Source organism: Mustela lutreola, chromosome 3 (assembly GCF_030435805.1).
Source record: "Mustela lutreola isolate mMusLut2 chromosome 3, mMusLut2.pri, whole genome shotgun sequence".
NCBI lineage: Eukaryota > Metazoa > Chordata > Mammalia > Carnivora > Mustelidae > Mustela > Mustela lutreola.
In genome coordinates this window covers 37,895,224-37,915,663 of record NC_081292.1, presented here as the reverse complement: position 1 = coordinate 37,915,663, position 20,440 = coordinate 37,895,224, and the positions used below count along the sequence as shown (strand labels likewise).

General features: G+C 35.1%; 1 protein-coding gene across 7 annotated transcripts in view; it reads left to right on the top strand.

The window, feature by feature from the left end:
* The window catches only part of VPS13B (vacuolar protein sorting 13 homolog B), a 792,142-nt gene that overhangs the window by 80,009 nt on the left and 691,693 nt on the right, over nt 1–20,440 (top strand). For all 7 annotated transcript variants that reach the window (XM_059165934.1, XM_059165936.1, XM_059165932.1 and 4 more), the window contains exons 8-12: nt 2,399–2,667; nt 16,299–16,394; nt 16,865–16,987; nt 17,455–17,592; nt 18,512–18,599. In XM_059165934.1, coding sequence (XP_059021917.1) covers nt 2,399–2,667; nt 16,299–16,394; nt 16,865–16,987; nt 17,455–17,592; nt 18,512–18,599 — 714 coding nt within the window. The remainder of the gene's footprint in view (nt 1–2,398; nt 2,668–16,298; nt 16,395–16,864; nt 16,988–17,454; nt 17,593–18,511; nt 18,600–20,440) is intronic.

Below are 20,440 nucleotides of genomic sequence, written 5' to 3'. Positions count from 1 at the left end.
GGTAGTTCTTTCTAGTGGCCTCAACAGTTTCCTTGCATGAAATTGAGTAATACTTAGCTGAGGCCTGGAGTGGGATGCTCTGCAGATATGACGAGCTCTCTCTGAACAGGTCTTTCATGTTCAGAGATGAATGAACATGTATTTTGATATTTTGAGATAGCTTCACTACTGATGTTTGAACTGATTTTTGTAGGTTTTGTAGTTAATGGTGATGCAACTGTGATTTATTACTTATATTTAGAATTAAACTATGCAATTGCAATTTGTTACCTACAGTCATAATTGAAAGTGCTACATTTTAAATACTTAATATGCATTTTTCCATCACAATTCATGAATTTCCTGAATTCTGTTAGAGGGCCCCAGAAAAGTTGCACTCTTCCGAAGGAAAAGAATATTTTAGGAAATTCTATCCAGAGATTAGGGAGCTTTTTTTGTTTCAGGACTCTAATCTATTCTTTCTGCAAGGCAGTAAGCAAAGATTTGAAACTTCGGAAGCATCTTTCATCAAAATCCCTCCTAATTTTTAATTAAGTATAAATTATAGTGGCCGATTTTTAGTGATGTTTCTTTTGTTTCACAAGATCAAGCAGTGGATACTTCTTCTGTTTTAATGGTTTAGACAACCGAGGTCAAGAGTCTAGCTCTGTGGACTCAACCTGGTCACTGCTGCCTGGGTGGAGGTGACCTGCCTTGTTTTATAACCAAGGTGATCATTAATGATGTCCAATTTAAGGTCTTACGGGGGCATTTGATAACAGGTTTTATTTATTCCCCAGCAGAAACTGATAAAATGTTTATGGCTAAACAGCAAGATATAAAGAATATACGAAATATTTTTTGGATTTGTAATTTTTATAATTTATTTTGAAGGAAAATGGCTAAAGTTTCTTAGTACTGTATATTAGGTTCTTTAGTTACTACTTATGAAGTCTTTTCCTTCCCACATGAACTAAGGTGAATGGCCATGTTTCATAAACTATACATTTAGGATATTCCAAGAGTCTCCTGCCATAAGGATTTAAAAAGTTACAAAGTTTTTCTAGCCAGAAATCTGGTTCTGAATGAAGATGATATTTAATGATTTATTTAATGATATTTAAAGATTTATTACTGAAGAGTAGATAGCTTGAATCTGCTGGACACTGCTTATACCATGAATTCTCTAAAAAAGTAATGTTTTTTCTAAATTCCATGATGAGCTTTTTTTTGTTTGTATTGTTAGGGTAATGTTAATGGAGTTTGGTGCAGTTTGTCTTTACAAAGGTAGAATGAGTTGGAGTGGTTGGAATCTAAATCCTTTGCCAATTTCTAACCAAATGAAAGTAATTTGCTAAAATTTTTTCATATGTAGAATAGGAAAGTTACTAATATATGTTCCTACTAATAAGAAAGAATCACCAACAGTATTTTTTTAGCTTCATATAACAATAATTTTTAAAAAATTTTATTTATTTTATTTGTTTTAAAGAGTTAATTTATTTATTTGACAGACAGAGATCACAAGTAGACAGAGAGGCAGGCAGAGAGAGAGGAGGAGGCAGGCTCCCTGCCAAGCAGAGAGCCCAATGCGGGCCTTGATCCCAGGACCCTGGGATCATGACCTGAGCGGAAGGCAGATGCTTTAACCCACTGAGCCACCCAGGTGCCCCCATATAACAATAATTTGTTATAATAATTACTTTCATCATTAAGGATAGTTATTTTTGAAGGGGGTTTCTTTTTTGTCTAGGAGTGCCTGACATTTTTATTGGGTGTATCAGGAAATAAAGAACTTTTCTTGAATATTTCTGAACATGAATATGTTTCTGAGAAGTCAGTTTTTCAGCACGTTAGTCTTATTTTGGGGAGGAAGTTTTTAATTAGTGGAATGCTAAAGAATGAATTTATGCTTTGTATTTAGCAAATACATTTAGAGTTATTTTATAAACTATGCCCTATAGAACATTAGTTGTGGACTATGATTAGTCCACAATTGAAAGGGGATTAACATAGTACAACATATAGAAACTTGAAAGTAGTAGGGCGCCTGGGTGGCTCAGTCAGTTAAGCGGCTGCCTTTGGCTCAGGTCATGATCCCAGGATCCTCGGATTGAGATCCATGTCTGGCTCCCTGCTCAGCCAGGAGGCTGCTTCTCACTCTCCTTCTGCTGCTCCCCCTGCCTGCATTCTCTTGCATATGTGCTCTTTCTCTGTCAAATAAATTAAAAAAAATTAAAAAAAAAAATCAACTTGTATATAATGCTGTATTATTGGTTTCAAATAATAATAACCATTGTATAACTTATTTATATGTGGAAAGAAGGATGTGGGAGAAACATTTTTATAGAATTTACATTCCCAATTTTCCTTTTAGTTAAATCCTCTTGATTTATTTAAAATGACTTTATTTTGATAGGTGTCGAGGATGAAACGAGAATAGATATGCAGTATCCTGCTCAGTACAAAGGCCAAGACCTGTATTCACAGCAAGAGGATGAACAGTCACAGGGATGGGTGTCGTGGGCCTGGTCATTTGTGCCTGCAATTGTGAGTTACGATGATGGTGAGGAAGACTTCCTTGGGAATGATCCTACATCAACTATGCATCAGCAAAAAGCACAGACTCTGAGGGATCCCATTGTGTCTATAGGATTTTACTGTACAAAGGCAACTGTGACTTTCAAAGTAGGTTTTCTCTTTTTTGCTGTCATATTTCTTTCAATTTAATGCATAAATTTTGATTTCTGGAAAGGATCTAGTTTAAAGTTTGTTTTACACTTAGTAGATGTAAGATAGTCTAGCAATCTTTATTTCATAAAATTGTGTTCCTTCATCTAATTCTGAATTTTGATCCTTTTCTATCTCTTTAAGCCTTTTCTACTTTATTATTATTATTATTAATTTTTATCAGTTTCATGGAAGTTTTCTCTTCTCACTGAATCTTCAAATTGGCAAACAAAGATGCCTTTATATTTCCATTAAAAATGAATTGCAATAAAACCTTTCCCTTGAATTCATATATACCTCGACTTACTGTTTGATCTCTGGCTTTTTCATTACAAAATTTCTTTAAAGCGCTGCTTACATAAAATTTCACTCTTTCCTCACCTTTTACTCTTTGAGATAGTCTTATTTCTTTTCTAGGTCCTCATTTAATTTGGGTGTTCAGTAGTGTTTCACATACTTAGATTACTTTCTCTATTAATAAATACATGTAAAGTGTATAGTAAAAAGAGACTATATAATAGATATTTTCCAGTTAAAGAATAGTAGAGTGAACACTTTAATTTTTTAATATTAAGTTTTTAATTCCAGTTAACATATGGTGTAATATTAATTTCAGGTGTACAGTAGAGTGATTCAGCCCTTGCATACATCACTCAGTGCTCATCACAAGTGCCCTTCATAATCCCCATCATTTTTCTCACCCATCTTTTTACCACCTCCCTTCTGGTAACCATCAGTTTGTTCTACATAGTTAAGAGTCTATATATTGGTTTGTCTCTTTTTCTCCCCCTTTGCTTGCTTGTTTATTCTTATGTTGCTTAAAATCCATGTAAGTGAAATATCTGACTGGCTTAATTTGCTTAGCATTATACCCTCTAGTTCTGTTCATGTCATTGCAAATGGCACGATTTCAATCTTTTTTATGGCCGAACATTCCATTGCATGTACACACGTACACACACACACACACACATCTTCTTGAGCTGCTTCCATAATTTAACTATTGTAAATAATGCTGCAGTAAGCATAGAAATGCATGTATCCCTTTGAATTAGGAGCACCCTTTTATTTTAAGAAATATAAAATTATTAGTACTTTGGCACCCCATGTGTGTTCTTAGATCATATATTGTCTTATTTCCCTCTCAGTTATAGACCAAACTTAATTTCTAGTATTTATTTCTTGGCTTTTTATTGATAATATTATCACAGATGTCATATCCTTGAATAGTATCTAATTCATTCAATAAATACTACTGTCTTCTATGTGCCAGGCCCCATTTTGTCTTTAAGGATACCCAGTGAACAGATGAGATAGATATCTCTTAAAATATAAATTGTTACTATAAGCAAGTAAGCTACTTAGTACCTACCCATTTATTATGGTAAGGGTTAAGTAGAAAAATAAAGAGGGAAGTGGAATAGTGAATGTGTCTATTGGATAGGAAGATATTAAAGAGTTTACATTTGGGTGGTCAGGGAAGGCCTTAATAGGAAGGGGAACCTTTAAGCAAATACTCATGAAAGAAAAAGCTGTGTATATACATAGGAATGAAATTCTAAGAATTGCAAATGTGAAGACCCCAAAAGTTCAAGGAATATTAAGGAAGCCAGGGGGGCCAGAGCAGAGTGGGCTAAAACGAGAATAGTATAAAATCAGGTCAAAGAAGGGATGGAATTGGGGAGAGATCCATAAATTGTAAAACTGTGTAGGTCGTTTTAGGTTAGGGACTTTGTCATTAATCCTGGGTGAGATAAGAAGTTCTTGGACAATTTTTAGCATAGTAGTTACAGGATGATCCGAGTTATGTTTTAAACTGCATCACTCTGGTTGCTGTGTTACGAATAGATTGTAGGGAGCAAAAGCAGAAATAAGATCAGACTAGAGAGGATTTTGCAAGCAGGAGATAATGATTGCCACACTAGTATGATAGCAGGGGGAGGTGGTGAAATGTGGCTGGATTTTGGATGTATTTTGAAGGTCAGGAGGACAGAACTTCATGATAGATTTTATTGTGAGACATAAATGAAGACGATCCAAGGATGGTTCCTGAGTAACTAGAAGAATTGAGGATGGATTTTTTGACATGAGGAGGACTGTGAGAGAGATAAAATCAGGAGTTTGGTTTTAGACAAGTTTAAGATGCCCACTGTATATTGAAGTACAGCTGTTAGGTTGGATTAATGAATCTAGAGTTCAGATTAGAAGTTTGGCCTGGGTATATAAGGGAGAGTGAGGATTTTATTAAGATCGGAACCAGCATATATATGTCTAAAAAGGAGGGGTTCTAGGGTCAAGTTTTGGGGCACTGTGATATTAATTATTTGGAAAGAAAAGGCAGAAATAGCGTGGGAAACTGAAAATAAGTTAGGCAGAAAACCAAGAGTGTCTATCTGGAAGCTGAATGCCATATTTTTTTTTTTTTAAGATTTTATTTATTTATTTGACAGAGATCACAAGTAGGCAGAGAGGCAGGCAGAGAGAGGGGGAAGCAGGCTCCCTGCTGAGCAGAGAGCCCGATGCGGGGCTTGATCCCAGGACCCTGAGATCATGACCCGAGCCGAAGGCAGAGGCAGAGGCTTAACCCACTGAGCCACCTAGGCGCCCCTACCATAAATGTTTTAAAGTTGACAATAGTAGGTCATTTGTGACAATGGATTATTGGATTTGGCATTGTGGGAATTTTTGGTGATCTTGATGCGAACAGTGATTTGACAGTGGTGGGATCTTAGGTGGAGTTGGTTAAAAGCAAATGGGAAACTGGTAGAAATTTAAAATGGTGCAGTCACTCTGAAAAACAGTTTGGTGGTTCCTCAAAACATTAAACTTAAAATCATATGACCCAGCAGTTCCACTTGTAGGTGCATACCCAAAACAATTAAACTTCACTCAAATAGTTGTACACGAATGTTCATAAAATGAACATATGAACAAATGATATGAACAAAATATGAAATAAATATGAACAAAAATATTCATATTTACAATGGCCAAAGAATTGAAACAGCTTGGGGCACTGGCTGGCTCAGTTGGTAGAGCATGGGACTCTTGACTCTTGAGCTCCACATTGGGTGTAGAGCTTAATTACACAAACAAAAACTCTTTAAAAAAAAAAAACAAACCAGAACAACAAAAACTCAAATGTCCATTAGTAGATGAAAGAATAATAATGATAACCTTTTCAGAAAATTGTTGGTATTCTTTTTTGATAGTACACCAAACTTAGTCGGTGGTAATTTTTAAAGACTACTTGTATCTCCAACTCTAGGCAATTGCCAGTATATATTCAACAAATAAATCTTCCATCCTTCTGCCTATCTCCTCATCTGCTTGCCATCTTCCAAAATTTTGGGATCCTCTTTAGGAATTTATTTCTTCCATTTTATTTGTCTTTGTTGGATTATTATAGAACCATTTTTCTGAAGGAGATAAACTCCTGGGGCCAGCCTGTGAAGTAATATTCTAGGTATTATTCCAGGTAACTTGTTAGGTACTGGAAATGTAGCATGTAGCACAGGAAAGAAAAAATCAAGTTTTTGCTCTCATGGTGTTTTTAATTTGGCTTGGATTGTTTAACTACTTGAAGTAAACTTTTTAAATCAGTGGTAAAGGTTTACAATTTATAACTACACTAGACAATTTATAACTACACTAGACAGTAGATTAAAAATATTTTAAATTAAGTAAATAGTCTTTAAAGACTTTTCTAATTAAAATCAAGTATTTCCTAATATGACGAACCCTGAAAGATGTAGAAAATGAGTTTTAGCAAAAGTTGAGCTTGACTGATTTAGAAGATTTTTTTGGTAATAAAGTTGGAGCAAAAATGATAAAAATTCATTAGCTGTGCTATTTTACATTTCTGAATTTTTCTATGGAACCAATTATTTTTTATTATAAATTTCATAATTGAAATTCATGGATCTAGCTTTGGTGAAAAGAATTATCAGTCTGTAAAATTAAAAATAAAACAAATCTTTAAAATATATAATAGAGGGGAGCCTGGGTGATTCAGTGGGGTAAAACCTTTGCCTTCAGCTCAGGTCATGATCCCAGGGTCCTGGGATTGAGGCCTGCATTGGGCTCTCTGCTCAGCATAGAGCCTGCTTCCCTTCCTCCTTCTCTATGGGTCTCTCTGCCTACTTGTGATCTCTGTCTGTCTAATAAATGAATAAGATGTTTAAAAAAATATATATATATAATAGAAAAACTGGGGTGTCTGGATGTCGAGGTTGGTTGAGCATCTCACTTTTGGTTTTGGTTCAGGTCATGATATCAGGGTCTTGGGGTGGAGCCCTGTATTAAGTTCCACACTCAGTGTCGGAGTCTGCTTGAGATTCTCTCTCCCCCTCCCTTGATCCCTCCCACTTGTGCTGTCTCTCTCTCTCTCTCAAATCTTTTTATTTTTTATTTTTATTTTTTAAATTTTTAAAATTTATTCATTTTTTATAAACATATATTTTTATCCCCAGGGGTACAGATCTGTGAATCGCCAGGTTTACACACTTCACAGCACTCACCATAGCACACACCCTGCCCAATGTCCATATCCCCATTCCCCTGTCCCAACCCTCCTCCCCACTGCAACCCTCAGTTTGTTTTGTGAGATTAAGAGTCACTTATGGTTTGTCTCCCTCCCAATCCCATCTTGTTTCATTGATTCTTCTCCTACCCCCTTAACCCCCCATGTTGCATCTCTACTTCCTCATATCAGGGAGATCATATGATAGTTGTCTTTCTCCTATTGACTTATTTCGCTAAGCATGATACCCTCTAGTTCCATCCACGTTGGCGCAAATGGCAAGATTTCATTTCTTTTGATGGCTGCATAGTATTCCATTGTGTATATATACCACATCTTGTTTATCCATTCATCTATTGATGGACATCTAGGTTCTTTCCATAGTTTGGCTATTGTGGACATTGCTGCTATAAACGTTCGGGTGCACATACCCCTTTGGATCACTACGTTTGTATCTTTAGGGTAAATACCCAATAGTGCAATTGCTGGGTCATAGGGCAGTTCTATTTTCAACATTTTGAGGAGCCTCCATGCTGTTTTCCAGAGTGGTTGCACCAGCTTGCATTCCTACCAACTGTGTAGGAGGGTTCCCCTTTCTCCACATCCTCGCCAGCATCTGTCATTTCCTGACTTGTTCATTTTAGCCATTCTGACTGGTGTGAGGTGATATCTCATTGTAGTTTTGATTTGTATTTCCCTGATGCCGAGTGATATGGAGCACTTTTTCAGGTGTCTGTTGGCCATCTGGATGTCTTCATTGCAGAAATGTTTGTTCATGTCCTCTGCCCATTTCTTGATTGGATTAGTTGTTCTTTTGGTGTTGAGCTTGATAAGTTCTTTATAGATTTTAGATACTAGCCCTTTATCTGATATGTTGTTTGCAAATATCTTCTCCCATTCTGTCAGTTGTGTTTTGGTTTTGTTAACTGTTTCCTTTGCTGTGCAAAAGCTTTTGATCTTGATGAAATCCCAATAGTTTATTTTTGCCCTTGCTTCCCTTGCCTTTGGCGATGTTCCTAGGAAGATGTTGCTGTGGCTGAGGTCAGAGAGTTTGCTGCCTGTGTTCTCCTCAAGAATTTTGATGTTTTGGGGCACCTGGGTGGCTCAGTGGGTTGAAGCCTTTGCTTCGGCTCAGGTCATGATCTCAGGGTCCTGGGATCGAGCCCCGCATCAGGCTCTCTGCTCAGCAGGGAGCTTGCTTCCTCCTCTCTCTCTCTGCCTGCCTCTCTGCCTACTTGTGATTTCTGTCTGTCAAATGAATAAATAAAATCCTTAAACAAAAAGAATTTTGATGTTTTCCTTTTACACATTGAGGCCCTTCATCCATTTTGAGTCTATTTTCATGTGTGGTGCAAGGAAATGGTCCAATTTCATTTTTCTGCATGTGGCTGTCCAATTTTCCCAACACCATTTATTGAAGAGGCTGTCTTTTTTCCATTGGACATTCTTTCCTGCTTTGTCGAAGATAAGTTGACCATAGAGTTGAGGGTCTATTTCTGGGCTCTCTATTCTGTTCCATTGGTCTATGTGTCTGTTTTTGTGCCCGTACCATGCTGTCTTGATGATGACAGCTTTGTAATAGAGCTTGAAGTCCGGAATTGTGATGCCACCAACTTTGGCTTTCTTTTTCAATATCCCTTTGGCTAGTCAAGGTCTTTTCTGGTTCCATACAAATTTTAGGATTATTTGTTCCATTTCTTTGAAAAAAATGGGTGGGATTTTGATAGGGATTGCATTAAATGTGTAGATTGCTTTAGGTAGCATAGACATTTTCACAATATTTGTTCTTCTAATCTAGGAACTTGGAACATTTTTCCATTTCTTTGTGTCTTCCTTAATTTCTTTCATGAGTACTTCATAGTTTTCTGAGTGTAGATTCTTTGCCTCTTTGGTTAGGTTTATTCCTAGGTATCTTATGGTTTTGGGTGCAATTGTAAATGGGATTATATCCCTAATTTCTCTTTTTTCTGTCTTTTTGGTGATGTAGAGAAATGCAACTGATTTCTGTGCATTGATTTTATATCCTCACTACTAAATTCCTGTACAAGTTCTAGAAGATTTGGAGTGGAGTCTTTTGGGTGTTCCACATATAGTATCATATTATCTGCAAAGAGTGATAGTTTGACTTCTTCTTGCCTATTTGGATGCCTTTAATTTCCTTTTGTTGTCTGATTGCTGAGGCCAGGACTTCTAGTACTATGTTGAATAGCAGTGGTGATGATGGACATCCCTGCCGTGTTCCTGACCTTAGCGGAAACGATTTCAGTTTTTCTCCATTGAGAATGATATTTGTGGTGGGTTTTTCATAGATGGCTTTGATGATATTGAGGTATGTGCCCTCTATCCCTACACTTTGAAGAGTTTTGATCAGGAAGGGATGCTGTACTTTGTCAAATGCTTTTTTAGCATCTATTGAGAGCATCATATGGTTCTTGTTCTTTCTTTTATTAATGTGTTGTATCACATTGGTTGATTTGCAGATGTTGAACCAACCTTGCAGCCCTGGAATAAATCCCACTTGGTCGTGATGAATAATCCTTTAAATGTACTGTTGAGTCCTATTGGCTAGTATTTTGGTGAGAATTTTCGCATCTGTGTTCATCAAGGATATTGGTCTGTAGTTCTCTTTTTTTATGGGATCCTTGTCTGGTTTTGGGATCAAGGTGATGCTGGCCTCATAAAATGAGTTTGGAAGTTTTCCTTCCATTTTTATTTTTTGGAACAGTTTCAGGAGAATAGGAATTAGTTCTTCTTTAAATGTTTGGTAGAATTTCCCTGGGAAGCCATCTGGCCCTCGGCTTTTGTTTGTTTTGAGATTTTTGATGACTGTTTCAGTCTCCTTACTGGTTTTATATGTCTCTAGGAATGCATCCATTTCTTCCAGATTGTCAAATTTGTTGGCGTAGAGTTGCTCATAGTATGTTATAATTGTCTGTATTTCTTTGGTATTAGTTGTGATCTCTCCTCTTTCATTCATGATTTTATTTATTTGGGTTCTTTCTCTTTTTTCTTTTGGATAAGTCTGTCCCGTGGTTTATCAATATATTAATTCTTTCAAAGAACTAGCTCCTAGTTTTGTTGATTTGCTCTGTTTTTTTTTTTTTTTTTTTTTTTTTTTGTTTCTATTTCATTGATTTCTGCTCTGATGTTTATGATTTCTCTTCTCCTGCTGGGTTTAGGGTTTCTTTCTTGTTCTTTCTCCAGCTCGTTTAGGTGTAGGGTTAGGTTGTATACTTGAGACCTTTCTTGTTTCTTGAGAACGGCTTGTACCACTATATATTTTCCTCTCAGGACTACCTTTGCTGTGTCCCACAGATTTTGAACCGTTGTGTTTTCATTATCATTTGTTTCCATGATTGTTTTCAATTCTTCTTTAATTTCCTGGTTGACCCTTTCATTCTTTAGAAGGATGCTGTTTAGTCTCCAGGTATTTGGGTTCTTTTCAAATTTCCTCTTGTGATTGAGTTCTAGCTTCAGAGCATTGTGATCTGAAAGTATGCAGGGAATGGTCCCAATCTTTTGATACCAGATGAGACCTGATTTAGGACCAAGGATGTGATCTATTCTGGAGAATGTTCCATGTGCACTAGAGAAGAATGTGTATTCTGTTGCTTTGGGATGAAATGTTCTGAATATATCTGTGATGTCCATCTGGTCCAGGGTGTTATTTAAGGCCTTTATTTCCTTCTTGATCTTTCGCTTGGATGATCTGTCCACTTCAGTGTGGGGAGTTTTAAAGTCCCCTACTATTATTGTATTATTGTTGATGTGTTTCTTTGATTTTTTTATTAATTGGTTTATTAGTTGGCTGCTCCCACGTTGGGGGCATAGATATTTAAAATTGTTAGATATTCTTGTTGGACAGATCCTTTGAGTATGATATAATGTCCTTCCTCATCTTTTATTATAGTCTTTGGCTTAAAATCTAATTGATCTGATATAAGGATTGCCACTCCTGCTTTCTTCTGATGTCCATTAGCTTGGTAAATTGTTTTCTACCCCCTCACTTTAAATCTGGAGATGTCTTCGGGTCTAAAATGAGTTTCTTGTAGGCAATATAAGATGGGTTTTATTTTTTTATCCATTCTGATACCCTATATCTTTTGATTGAGGCATTTAGCCCTTTAACCTTCAGGGTAACTATTGAGAGATATGAATTTAGTGCCATTGTATTGCCTGTAAGGTGACTGTTACTTTATATTGTCTCTTTTCCTTTCTGATCTACTACTTTTAGGCTCTCTCTCTGCTTAGAGGACCCCTTTCAATATTTCCTGTAGAGCTGGTTTGGTGTTTGCAAATTTTTCAATTTTTTGTTTGTCCTGGAAGCTTTTTATCTCTCCTTCTATTTTCAGTGACAGCCTAGCTTGTTATAGTATTCTTGGCTGCATGTTTTTCTCGTTTAGTGCTCTGAATATATCATACCAGTTCTTTCTGGCCTGCCAGGTCTCTATGGATAAGTCTGCTGCCAATCTAATATTTTTAGTATTGTATGTTACAGACTTCTTTTCCTGGGCTGCTTTCAGGATTTTCTCTTTGTCAGAAAGCCTTGCAAATTTTACTATTAAATGACGGGGGGTGGACCTATTCTTCTTGATTTTGAGGGGGCTTCTCTGTACCTCCTGGATTTTGATGCTTGTTCCTTTTGCCACAAAACGGAAATTCTCTCCAATAATTCTCTCCAATATACCTTCTGCTCCCCTCTTTCTTCTTCTTCTGGAATCCCAATTATTCTAATGTTGTTTCGTCTTACGGTGTCACTTATCTCTCGAATTCTCTCCTCGTGTTCCAGTAGGTGTTTGTCCCTCTTTTGCTCAGCTTCTTTATTCTCTGTCATATGGTGTTCTATATCACTAATTCTTTCTTTTGCCTCATTTATCCTAGCAGTGAAAGCCTCCATTTTTGATTGCACATCATTAATAGCTTTTTTTATTTTAACTTGGTTAGATTTTAGTTCTTTTATTTCTCCAGAAAGGGCTTTTATATCTCCCGAGACGGTTTCTCTAATATTTTCCATGCCTTTTTCCAGCCCGTCTAGAACCTTGAGAATCGTCATTCTGAACTCTAGATCTGACATATTTCCAATGTCTGTCTTTATTAGGTCCCTAGCCTTTGGTACTGCCTCTTGTTCTTTTTTTTTTGTGGTGAATTTTTCCGTTTTGTCATGTTGTCCAGATAAGAGTATATGAAGGAGCAAGTAAAATACTAAAAAGGTGGCAAAGACCCCAGGAAAATACGCTTTTACCAAATCAGAAGGGATCCTAAATTGTGCGGGGGAGAAAGGGGATAAAAAGAGGTTCAGAAAGAAAAAAAAGAAACAATTAAAAAAAGAAAATGAATAAAGAAAAAAATATAAAAAAGAAAAAAAAATATATATATTAGATAAACTAGTTAAAAGACGTTAAAAAAGAAAAGGGTAAAAGTTAAAAAAAATTTAGCAGCAGAAGAAAAAAAAATTGAAAAAGAAAATTGAAAAAATTGAAAAAGAAAAAAAGAAAAAATTCACTGCAAGACAAAGAATCATGGGGAGAAAGCCATGAGTTCCGTGCTTTGCTTTCTCCTCCTCAGGAATTTCGCTGCTCTCCTTGGTATTGAAACCGCACTCCTTGGTAGATGAACTTGGTCCTGGCTGGATTTCCTGTTGATCATCAGGGGGAGGGGCCTGTTGTAGTGATTCTTAAGTGTCTTTGCCCCACGTGGAATTGCACCGCCCTTACCAGAGGCTGGGCTGAGTAATCTGCTCCGATTTGCTTTCCAGAGCTTTTGTCCTCTGAGCGCTTTCTATAGAGTTCTGGAGAACGGGATTGAAAATGTGGCTTCCCGGTCTCTGCCCAGAGGACCTGAGAGCTCGGGGCCCCACTCCTCAGTACGCCCTCAGAGAATAGCACCCAATTACTCCTGTCTCCCTGGCCTCCGGCCGCGCTCTGAACTCACTGAGACTGCGACCGGTTCAAGGTAACCCCGAGCTGAGAGCTCACTCCTTGGCTCTGTCTCTGTAGCCGGCTTCCCCGTTCCAATACCTGCAAGCTTTGCGACACTCAGACACCCCCAATCTTTCTGTGACCCTGCGGGACCTGAGGCCAGGCTGACCCCACGAGGGCTTCACCCCAGTTTAGCCTCTGGAGCGATGTCCCTCAGTGGAACAGCCTTTTAAAAGTCCTGATTTGTGCTCCGTTGCTCCATTGCTTGCCGGGAGCCGGCCCTACACCCTGCGGTCTATCTTCCCGTCAGTTTGGATTCACTTCTCTACCAGTCCTACCTTTCAGAAAGTGGTTGATTTTCTATTTATAGAATTGCTGTTCTTCTCTTCGCTCTCCCGTTGGATTTGTGGATGTTTGCAATCCTTAGATAAGCTATCTAGTTGATCTCCTACTACCTGAAGTAGTCTCAGCCCACTACTTCTCCGCCATCTTGACTCCGTCCTCTCTCTCAAATGTTTAAAAAAAAAATGTTTAAACACACACACACACACACACACACAGCCAACCATTGCCAACTAATATTACATGTATTGTTAATTTTATTTCTTAAATGTGTTAACAAATTTTTTTTCATGATATTATCTCTGCATTTAATAGATGTTTTTGGCCATAATGATTTTAATTGCATTAATTAGGAGTATATTCAAATTTCAGTTCTAAAAGATAGAAACATCTTAGTAACAGCAGTGTGAATTAACATTTTGTTGAGAACTTAAATTTTACTTACAAGTTTTCTTGGTGTAATTTTTTTTTGAGTGTAGTTGATAAACAATGTTACATTAGTTTCAGCTGTACAACATAGTGATTCAATATTTCTATACCTTATGGTATGCTAACCACAAGTGTAGTTACCGTCTGACACCATACAACACTATTATAATGTCATTGACTATATTCCCTATGCTGTCTGTGCCTTTTATATTCCCACGACTTGTTCATTCATGAACCTACTTATTCATCCATTTTGCCTGTCACTCTACACTCTTCCCCTCTTACAACCATCAGTTTGTTGTCTGTATTTATTGGTCTGATGATTCTTTTTTGTTGTTTTTTTTTCATTTGTTTTGTAGATTCCACATAAGAGTTAAATCATATGGTATATTGCCAGTTTTAGTTGACCCAAAAGAAGTTATTTTTAATCTAATTTTGTGAGGGAATTTTAGGATTGTTAGTAAAGTTCTGTCTTTTCTGGTGATTTTTGCATATTTTTGTTCAGTTTGAAATTATTCTGGTATATATCTGCTCATTGATGAGAATTGTATTAAACTGATTCAGAATAGTTTGTATTTACACATAAAACTTTTATAGACTTTTAGAGCAGTACTTGTCATTAGTTAATACATCTTTTAAAAATTTAGAACATTTATGTTTCTAAAGTTTGTCTAAGTGAAATATGTTGAGATTTAGGAGGAAAACATTAGAATTCATTGTTCAGCTTGGATTCAAAGAATGTATGGAATTAATTTGTGGTTCATATTTTGGTCAGAAAATAAGGTCATGTTTCTAACATTAGCATTCTGAACAGTTGATATCAATCCAACAAAAATCATGCGAAATTAAATGTAGCATTTAAAAAATCATGTTGAAGATTGTTCTTGTAATGTTTGAGTCCTTTTAATCAATTAATTGCTTTTTCTGTACAATAATTGTAGACAGCTGAAGGGTGATCAAGTTTAAAATACTGAATTTTACTTTAGTATTTTATAGAATTGTATTTTAAAATAACAACATTGTGTATACCAATTCAAGAAGCATCTAAAAAATAAGGGCTTGTATATAAACTTTTGTTACAAAAAATAAAAATAATTAGTTGATTTTAAGCATAAATAAGTTATCATGCTTAAAATGAAAACTTTCTGGTTTAATAAGTTCTATTTGACTTAAGTTAAATACTGTTTCTTTTTTTAATGTGATTTTTTACTTTGCCTTAATGTTTGAATAATATATCCATTTCACAAGAGTAAGGAAGGGTCTCATTAGTAAACATGGGCAGAATACCTTTGAAAAAATAAATACTTTGGATCAGTTTTAGGTTTACAGAAAACTTGCAACGTATAGAGAGTTCACATAGATTCCTTACTCAGTTTCTCCGTTGTTAACATCTTATACTATCATAGTACATGTATCAAAACTAGGAAGCCAACACCGGTGCATTTTTGTTAAATTCCAGATTTTAACTGAATTTCATAATGTTGTTTTCCCTAATATGATCCAAATCAGGATACCACATTGCATCTAGAAAAGTATGTCTTAAAAAATAATTTATCTAATTTTATCTAGATACATACAAGTAATGTGTTGTAAGCTTGAGGAGTGCAAGGGGTGTTGTTGTGGTTGTTGTTTTTGCAGTATCTAGATTAGTACTTGTTATGTAGCTCTCACTCATTAAGTATTTGCATGATCAAATGAGTCTGAGACACATACTTTTTTTTTCCACCTATTTTTAAAATTTTTTTAATAAATATAAAATGTATTTTTATCCCCAGGGGTACAGGTCTGTGAATCGCCAGGTTTACACACTTCACAGTGAGACACATACTTTGAGAGTAAAAACCATGAACCTACTTCCCTCATAGAGCTAGATGAAGTTTTGTTAAATTTATTCGTGGGTGTTGTGTTGTGTTTTGTTTTGTTTTGTCTTAGTTTTCTTTCTGATGAAAACTTTGGGAGAAATTTTGGAAATGATTGAACTAACTGGTTGAATTTGTATGGTATATAAAATGAATAGAGGTTAAAACATATGTAAATTTTGGCAGGACTATATGAGTTTTGGCAGAATATATGAATATATGAATATATGAGACTGTTATAGCTACATAGCTTTTACCTTTTTAAGCAATATTGATGTGATATAAAGATGTTAAATAAAAATATGGTATTCTCTATTTGAACTTATACTAGAATATTCAACCTTTATACCATGGATAATCTGTTACAGCTGTTTTTGTTGCACCTGTTTTCCTGCTTAATAATTAAATTTCCTGAATCTTAAAATTGGCCCTGTTTCCATCAATTCATCACAGTAATGACAGTTTATTGCTATCTAATACTAATTTCACTTATTTAATATTCCTTTATTTTTTTTTTAGCTCACTGAAATGCAAGCTGAGAGTAGTTATTATAGCCCTCAGAAAGTAAAATCCAGAGAAGTATTGTGTTGGGAACAAGAAGGAACTACAGTTGAGGTAATCTTTCAATATTGAACATATATATTTAAAACTTTTTTGAATGGTCCTTATGTTAATATTTAATAAATGCAGGCTTTTATCATAGTTGTGTGTTTTAAAATATATTCACATTTTTTTCTATTTTAGGCATCAGTCGTATTGAGTTGAAATAATTATTACTTTAACAGATTCTACTATAACATGCAACATGAATTCTTTCATTTTTACATTTAACTTGTGTGAGCTCATATGTATGTGTGGATTAATGTTCATAAGGTTCCAGTCATTGAGGGTACAGAGATAAGTAAGATGTTTCTTAATTTAGTAGAGTTTATGATCTGAGGAGAATAAATTTGGAATGTCTATAATCCTAAAGAAGTTTCTACTAATTCAGTAATTCTACAAGGAAAGCCTGTAACTTTTTTGAGCCTGTAACATTTTTATGAAATTCAGATTCTTAAGTTCTAATGTTTCTTTCCCTCTTACAGGCCCTTATGATGGGAGAGCCTTTCTTTGATTGCCAGATTGGTTTTGTAGGTTGCAGAGCCTTGTGCCTTAAAGGAATTATGGGTGTTAAAGATTTTGAAGAGAATATGAATAGAAGTGAAACTGTAAGTCAAATTCACCCCCTTTCCCCCTTTTTTTGGATAGAATACAAGGATAATGAAGTGCTTATTGAAGTGTTTAACCATACCAAAAAATCTGTTAGACTGCATATATCTTTGGCTTAAGAGAGGAACTTTACTGTTTTCCCCTGTAAGAAATTACAGAGCTCAGGGGAATTCAGAAAGTTGGTAGCACTTAACACCTGGACAGTAGTTCCAAATACTTTCCAATTCATAAATGTTTCTTCTTTCTTGTTTATGGCAGCTGCTTGGAGTTCCTTTTTAGTTTGTTAAAATGTTCTTTGCCAAGATAGGCAGTGAAAATGGAGACAGCATTCCTTGGCTTTTTACAGGATTTAAAGTTGTAGTGATTTCTATTGACTACTGAATGGGTTTTATAAAACCAAGGTTTTATTTTCTTTAACAGTTAAATGATTTTTCCTCCTGTTCAAAAATTTTGCATTTATTTTCAGGAAGCCTGTTTCTTTATTTGTGGTGAAAATTTGAGTATGAAAGGGTTGACATATCTTACAAATTCATTGTTTGATTACCGAAGCCCAGAAAATAATGGTACTCGTGCTGAATTTATCTTGGATGCAGCTCATCATAAGGTCAGAGAATATATATTTGAGCCAATTTCTAGGCTGTGTTTAGGTGGACATTTTGTGTGAATACTTGTAATTGCTATTTTTCTTCTCAAATAACACGTTTGAATGCTAGTTGTTTATTGAAGCATTTAGAATATTTTTGTCCTGCTTCTACATCTAGAGAAGTTTGATTTGTACACAAAGCTCTCTACTTCTGGATACTGTGTAGTCAGTTAGTTTGTTTATCCGTTCCCAACTGTCAAAATAGTCATGGGGGAAACTTGTAGAATGATCTTTTAATTGCAGTTACTTTGGGATTTGGCATTAATGGGAAGAGATGAATTTCACATTTTATTATGTATGTGTCTTACTGTTATTTGAATTTTACATGTAAAATTAATGTACTTTTAGGGACTAAATTTAGAAATTCAGAAAAGGTTACCTGAAGATTAGTATAAAAGAATAAATAATACATATTTTAATGCTTTTTACTACATTTACTTTTGTAAAGAATTTAATTTTAATTTGCATATTTCCATATATTTTAAATATTTTAGGTATATCTTTAGTATTTGAGTTTCATATAAGCATACTGGAATATGTAAGGTTTAAATGTATTAGAGAGTATTAGACAGTTTTGTGATGGTCATGGTTGTACTGTCCTATTCCATTATAGGTATTCATTAACCAGACATTACTGATAAAGTGGTCAAAATGTCTAGTAGAATTATGGATGCTTTCTTGTGTTGTCTTTAGTAGAGTTAACATTAACTTTCTTAGAAATGAATTCTTTGGATAGCATCTGTTCTTTTATTTTGGTAATCCTTTGAGTTGATATTTGAGTTCTATATAAAGATGTATGTTTGATTCTTGACTTATCAGGTTTTAAACTCAGTCTCTTTGATACAATGTGTGTTCTGTTTGTTTTCCTTTGTGCCCGCAGGAGATATACACTGAGATAGCTGGAATGCAAAGGTTTGGGGCTTTTTACATGGATTACCTGTATACAATGGAGAACATCAGTGGCAAAGGTACTAGTTTCTTTCCTTTATGTTTGCTTTTCCTTGAACAACAGAAACAAAAGACTGTTCAGGCTCAGTTGGTCCTAGACGAGCTGTAATCTGTTACATCAGCTTTACCTTCTGTTACTTTGGAGAATGGTGTAATTATAATAGCATGTTATAATTTTCTTAGACACTTAGATTCTTAGTCCTTTCTTTGTGTAGTTGATTGAGAAGACATTTTATATAACCAACCAGATTTAGTTCTGTTGTGTGCCAAATATTAAAATTTTGATACATCGGATTTCATGTTTCATTAAGTTGTCAAAAAGCATAAACATTTCCTTTTCTGTATTAAATACATTTCAAAGTTTATGTAGATCTTTTTATTTAAAAAACTGTTGTTTCAAGCAGAATAGTGGAAATAAATTCTTTTGAAGATTATGAATATTGTCTTATATGTTTTATAAGCAATCATATGTTTTTAAAAATTTTATTGATTCTTTACATGTTCATCAGTAATCTCTGTTGTGCTTATTCTCATCTTTTTTCATATTGGAACCTTATGAAAATAGGTTTATCCTTTTTTGTTAATTTTTCATATATTAATGATTTTTATGTGTTAGATGATGAGTTTGATATAGTGAATGCTAAGAAGACCAAAGCATTTTTAGGTAGTGTTTATACACTTAAGTAAATGATTATAATATAGCACATTAAGAACAATAATTAAAGTGGAGAGTTAAGAGAGGTCTAGGTCAGAAAGTGACTACTTTTATGGATTGGGTTAAAGACTTCACAAAGGAGTTGATCATGAGAAATCATTGTTTTGTTAGGTGAAAACAGAAGGAAAGAGCAGTAACTATCTGTTTCCTCCTTTTGTAATAGATTTCTAAATGTTGGTATCTCATTGATCAAACCTTGGGTTTACTTCTTTCCCTAAACTCTTTGCTGAGGTTCCCTCATTCTTTTCCATTGATTTGGTACCTTTAATATGTTGTTGATGCACATATTTATAATTTTAGTCCAGATTTCCTTCATTTAGAATTAAATATCCATTACATATATGGTATTTTTACTTCTTTATGTATCTCACAGATATTTCAAAACTGAATGTGTTCAAATAGAAATATTAAAATCCTTATGACTGCCCACTGCCTTCTGCTTTTCCCTTAGTTTCAATATTCTTGTCTTGGAAAATTGTTCTTCTGTATTCTGGTTGCTCAAGCTAGAAGCCTAGGAATCATTGTGACACACTTCTCTCCTAGCTTCTGGTCCATCAACACATTTTTGTCACATTTCATCTATAGATGGTCAGTGACTTCTCATAAACTCCACTGTTACTACTCTCTTCTGATCTGTTGTTCTCTCTACATTTTAATAGCTTTTTACTGGCGTCTGTCTCCCCATGCTTTCAGATTAGTTTAATTCTGTGCTTCAAACACTCACTCACTGACTTTGCATTGCTTTATTTAAAAATAATGTTTAAATTGTGTACCATATTTTGGTCTTGAGTTACTTGGAGGATAGTGATAACCACTAAGGAAGATAGATACAAGTAGGATTTTTGGAGGAAAAGATGTGTTTGGAGGTACCTATGGACATTGAGGTAGAGATATTCAGTAACCAATTATATATAGGAAAGGGCAACTAAGAACTTCACAAATTGTTATAGTGTCGTAGTTACCAAATACAGGATGGTAGGTTTCTTCTGGTTCAGTGTGAAGTCTTCTGCATGTGTTATGGATTCCAGATCTTGTGAGGAGGTGGAATATCAAGTAGTTGTCCTTCAGGGGAAGGAAAAAAGCACTAAAAATTTATTATGTGCATATGTTGCTACTACACTTTCTAAAAGATAGAAGCATAGTTTA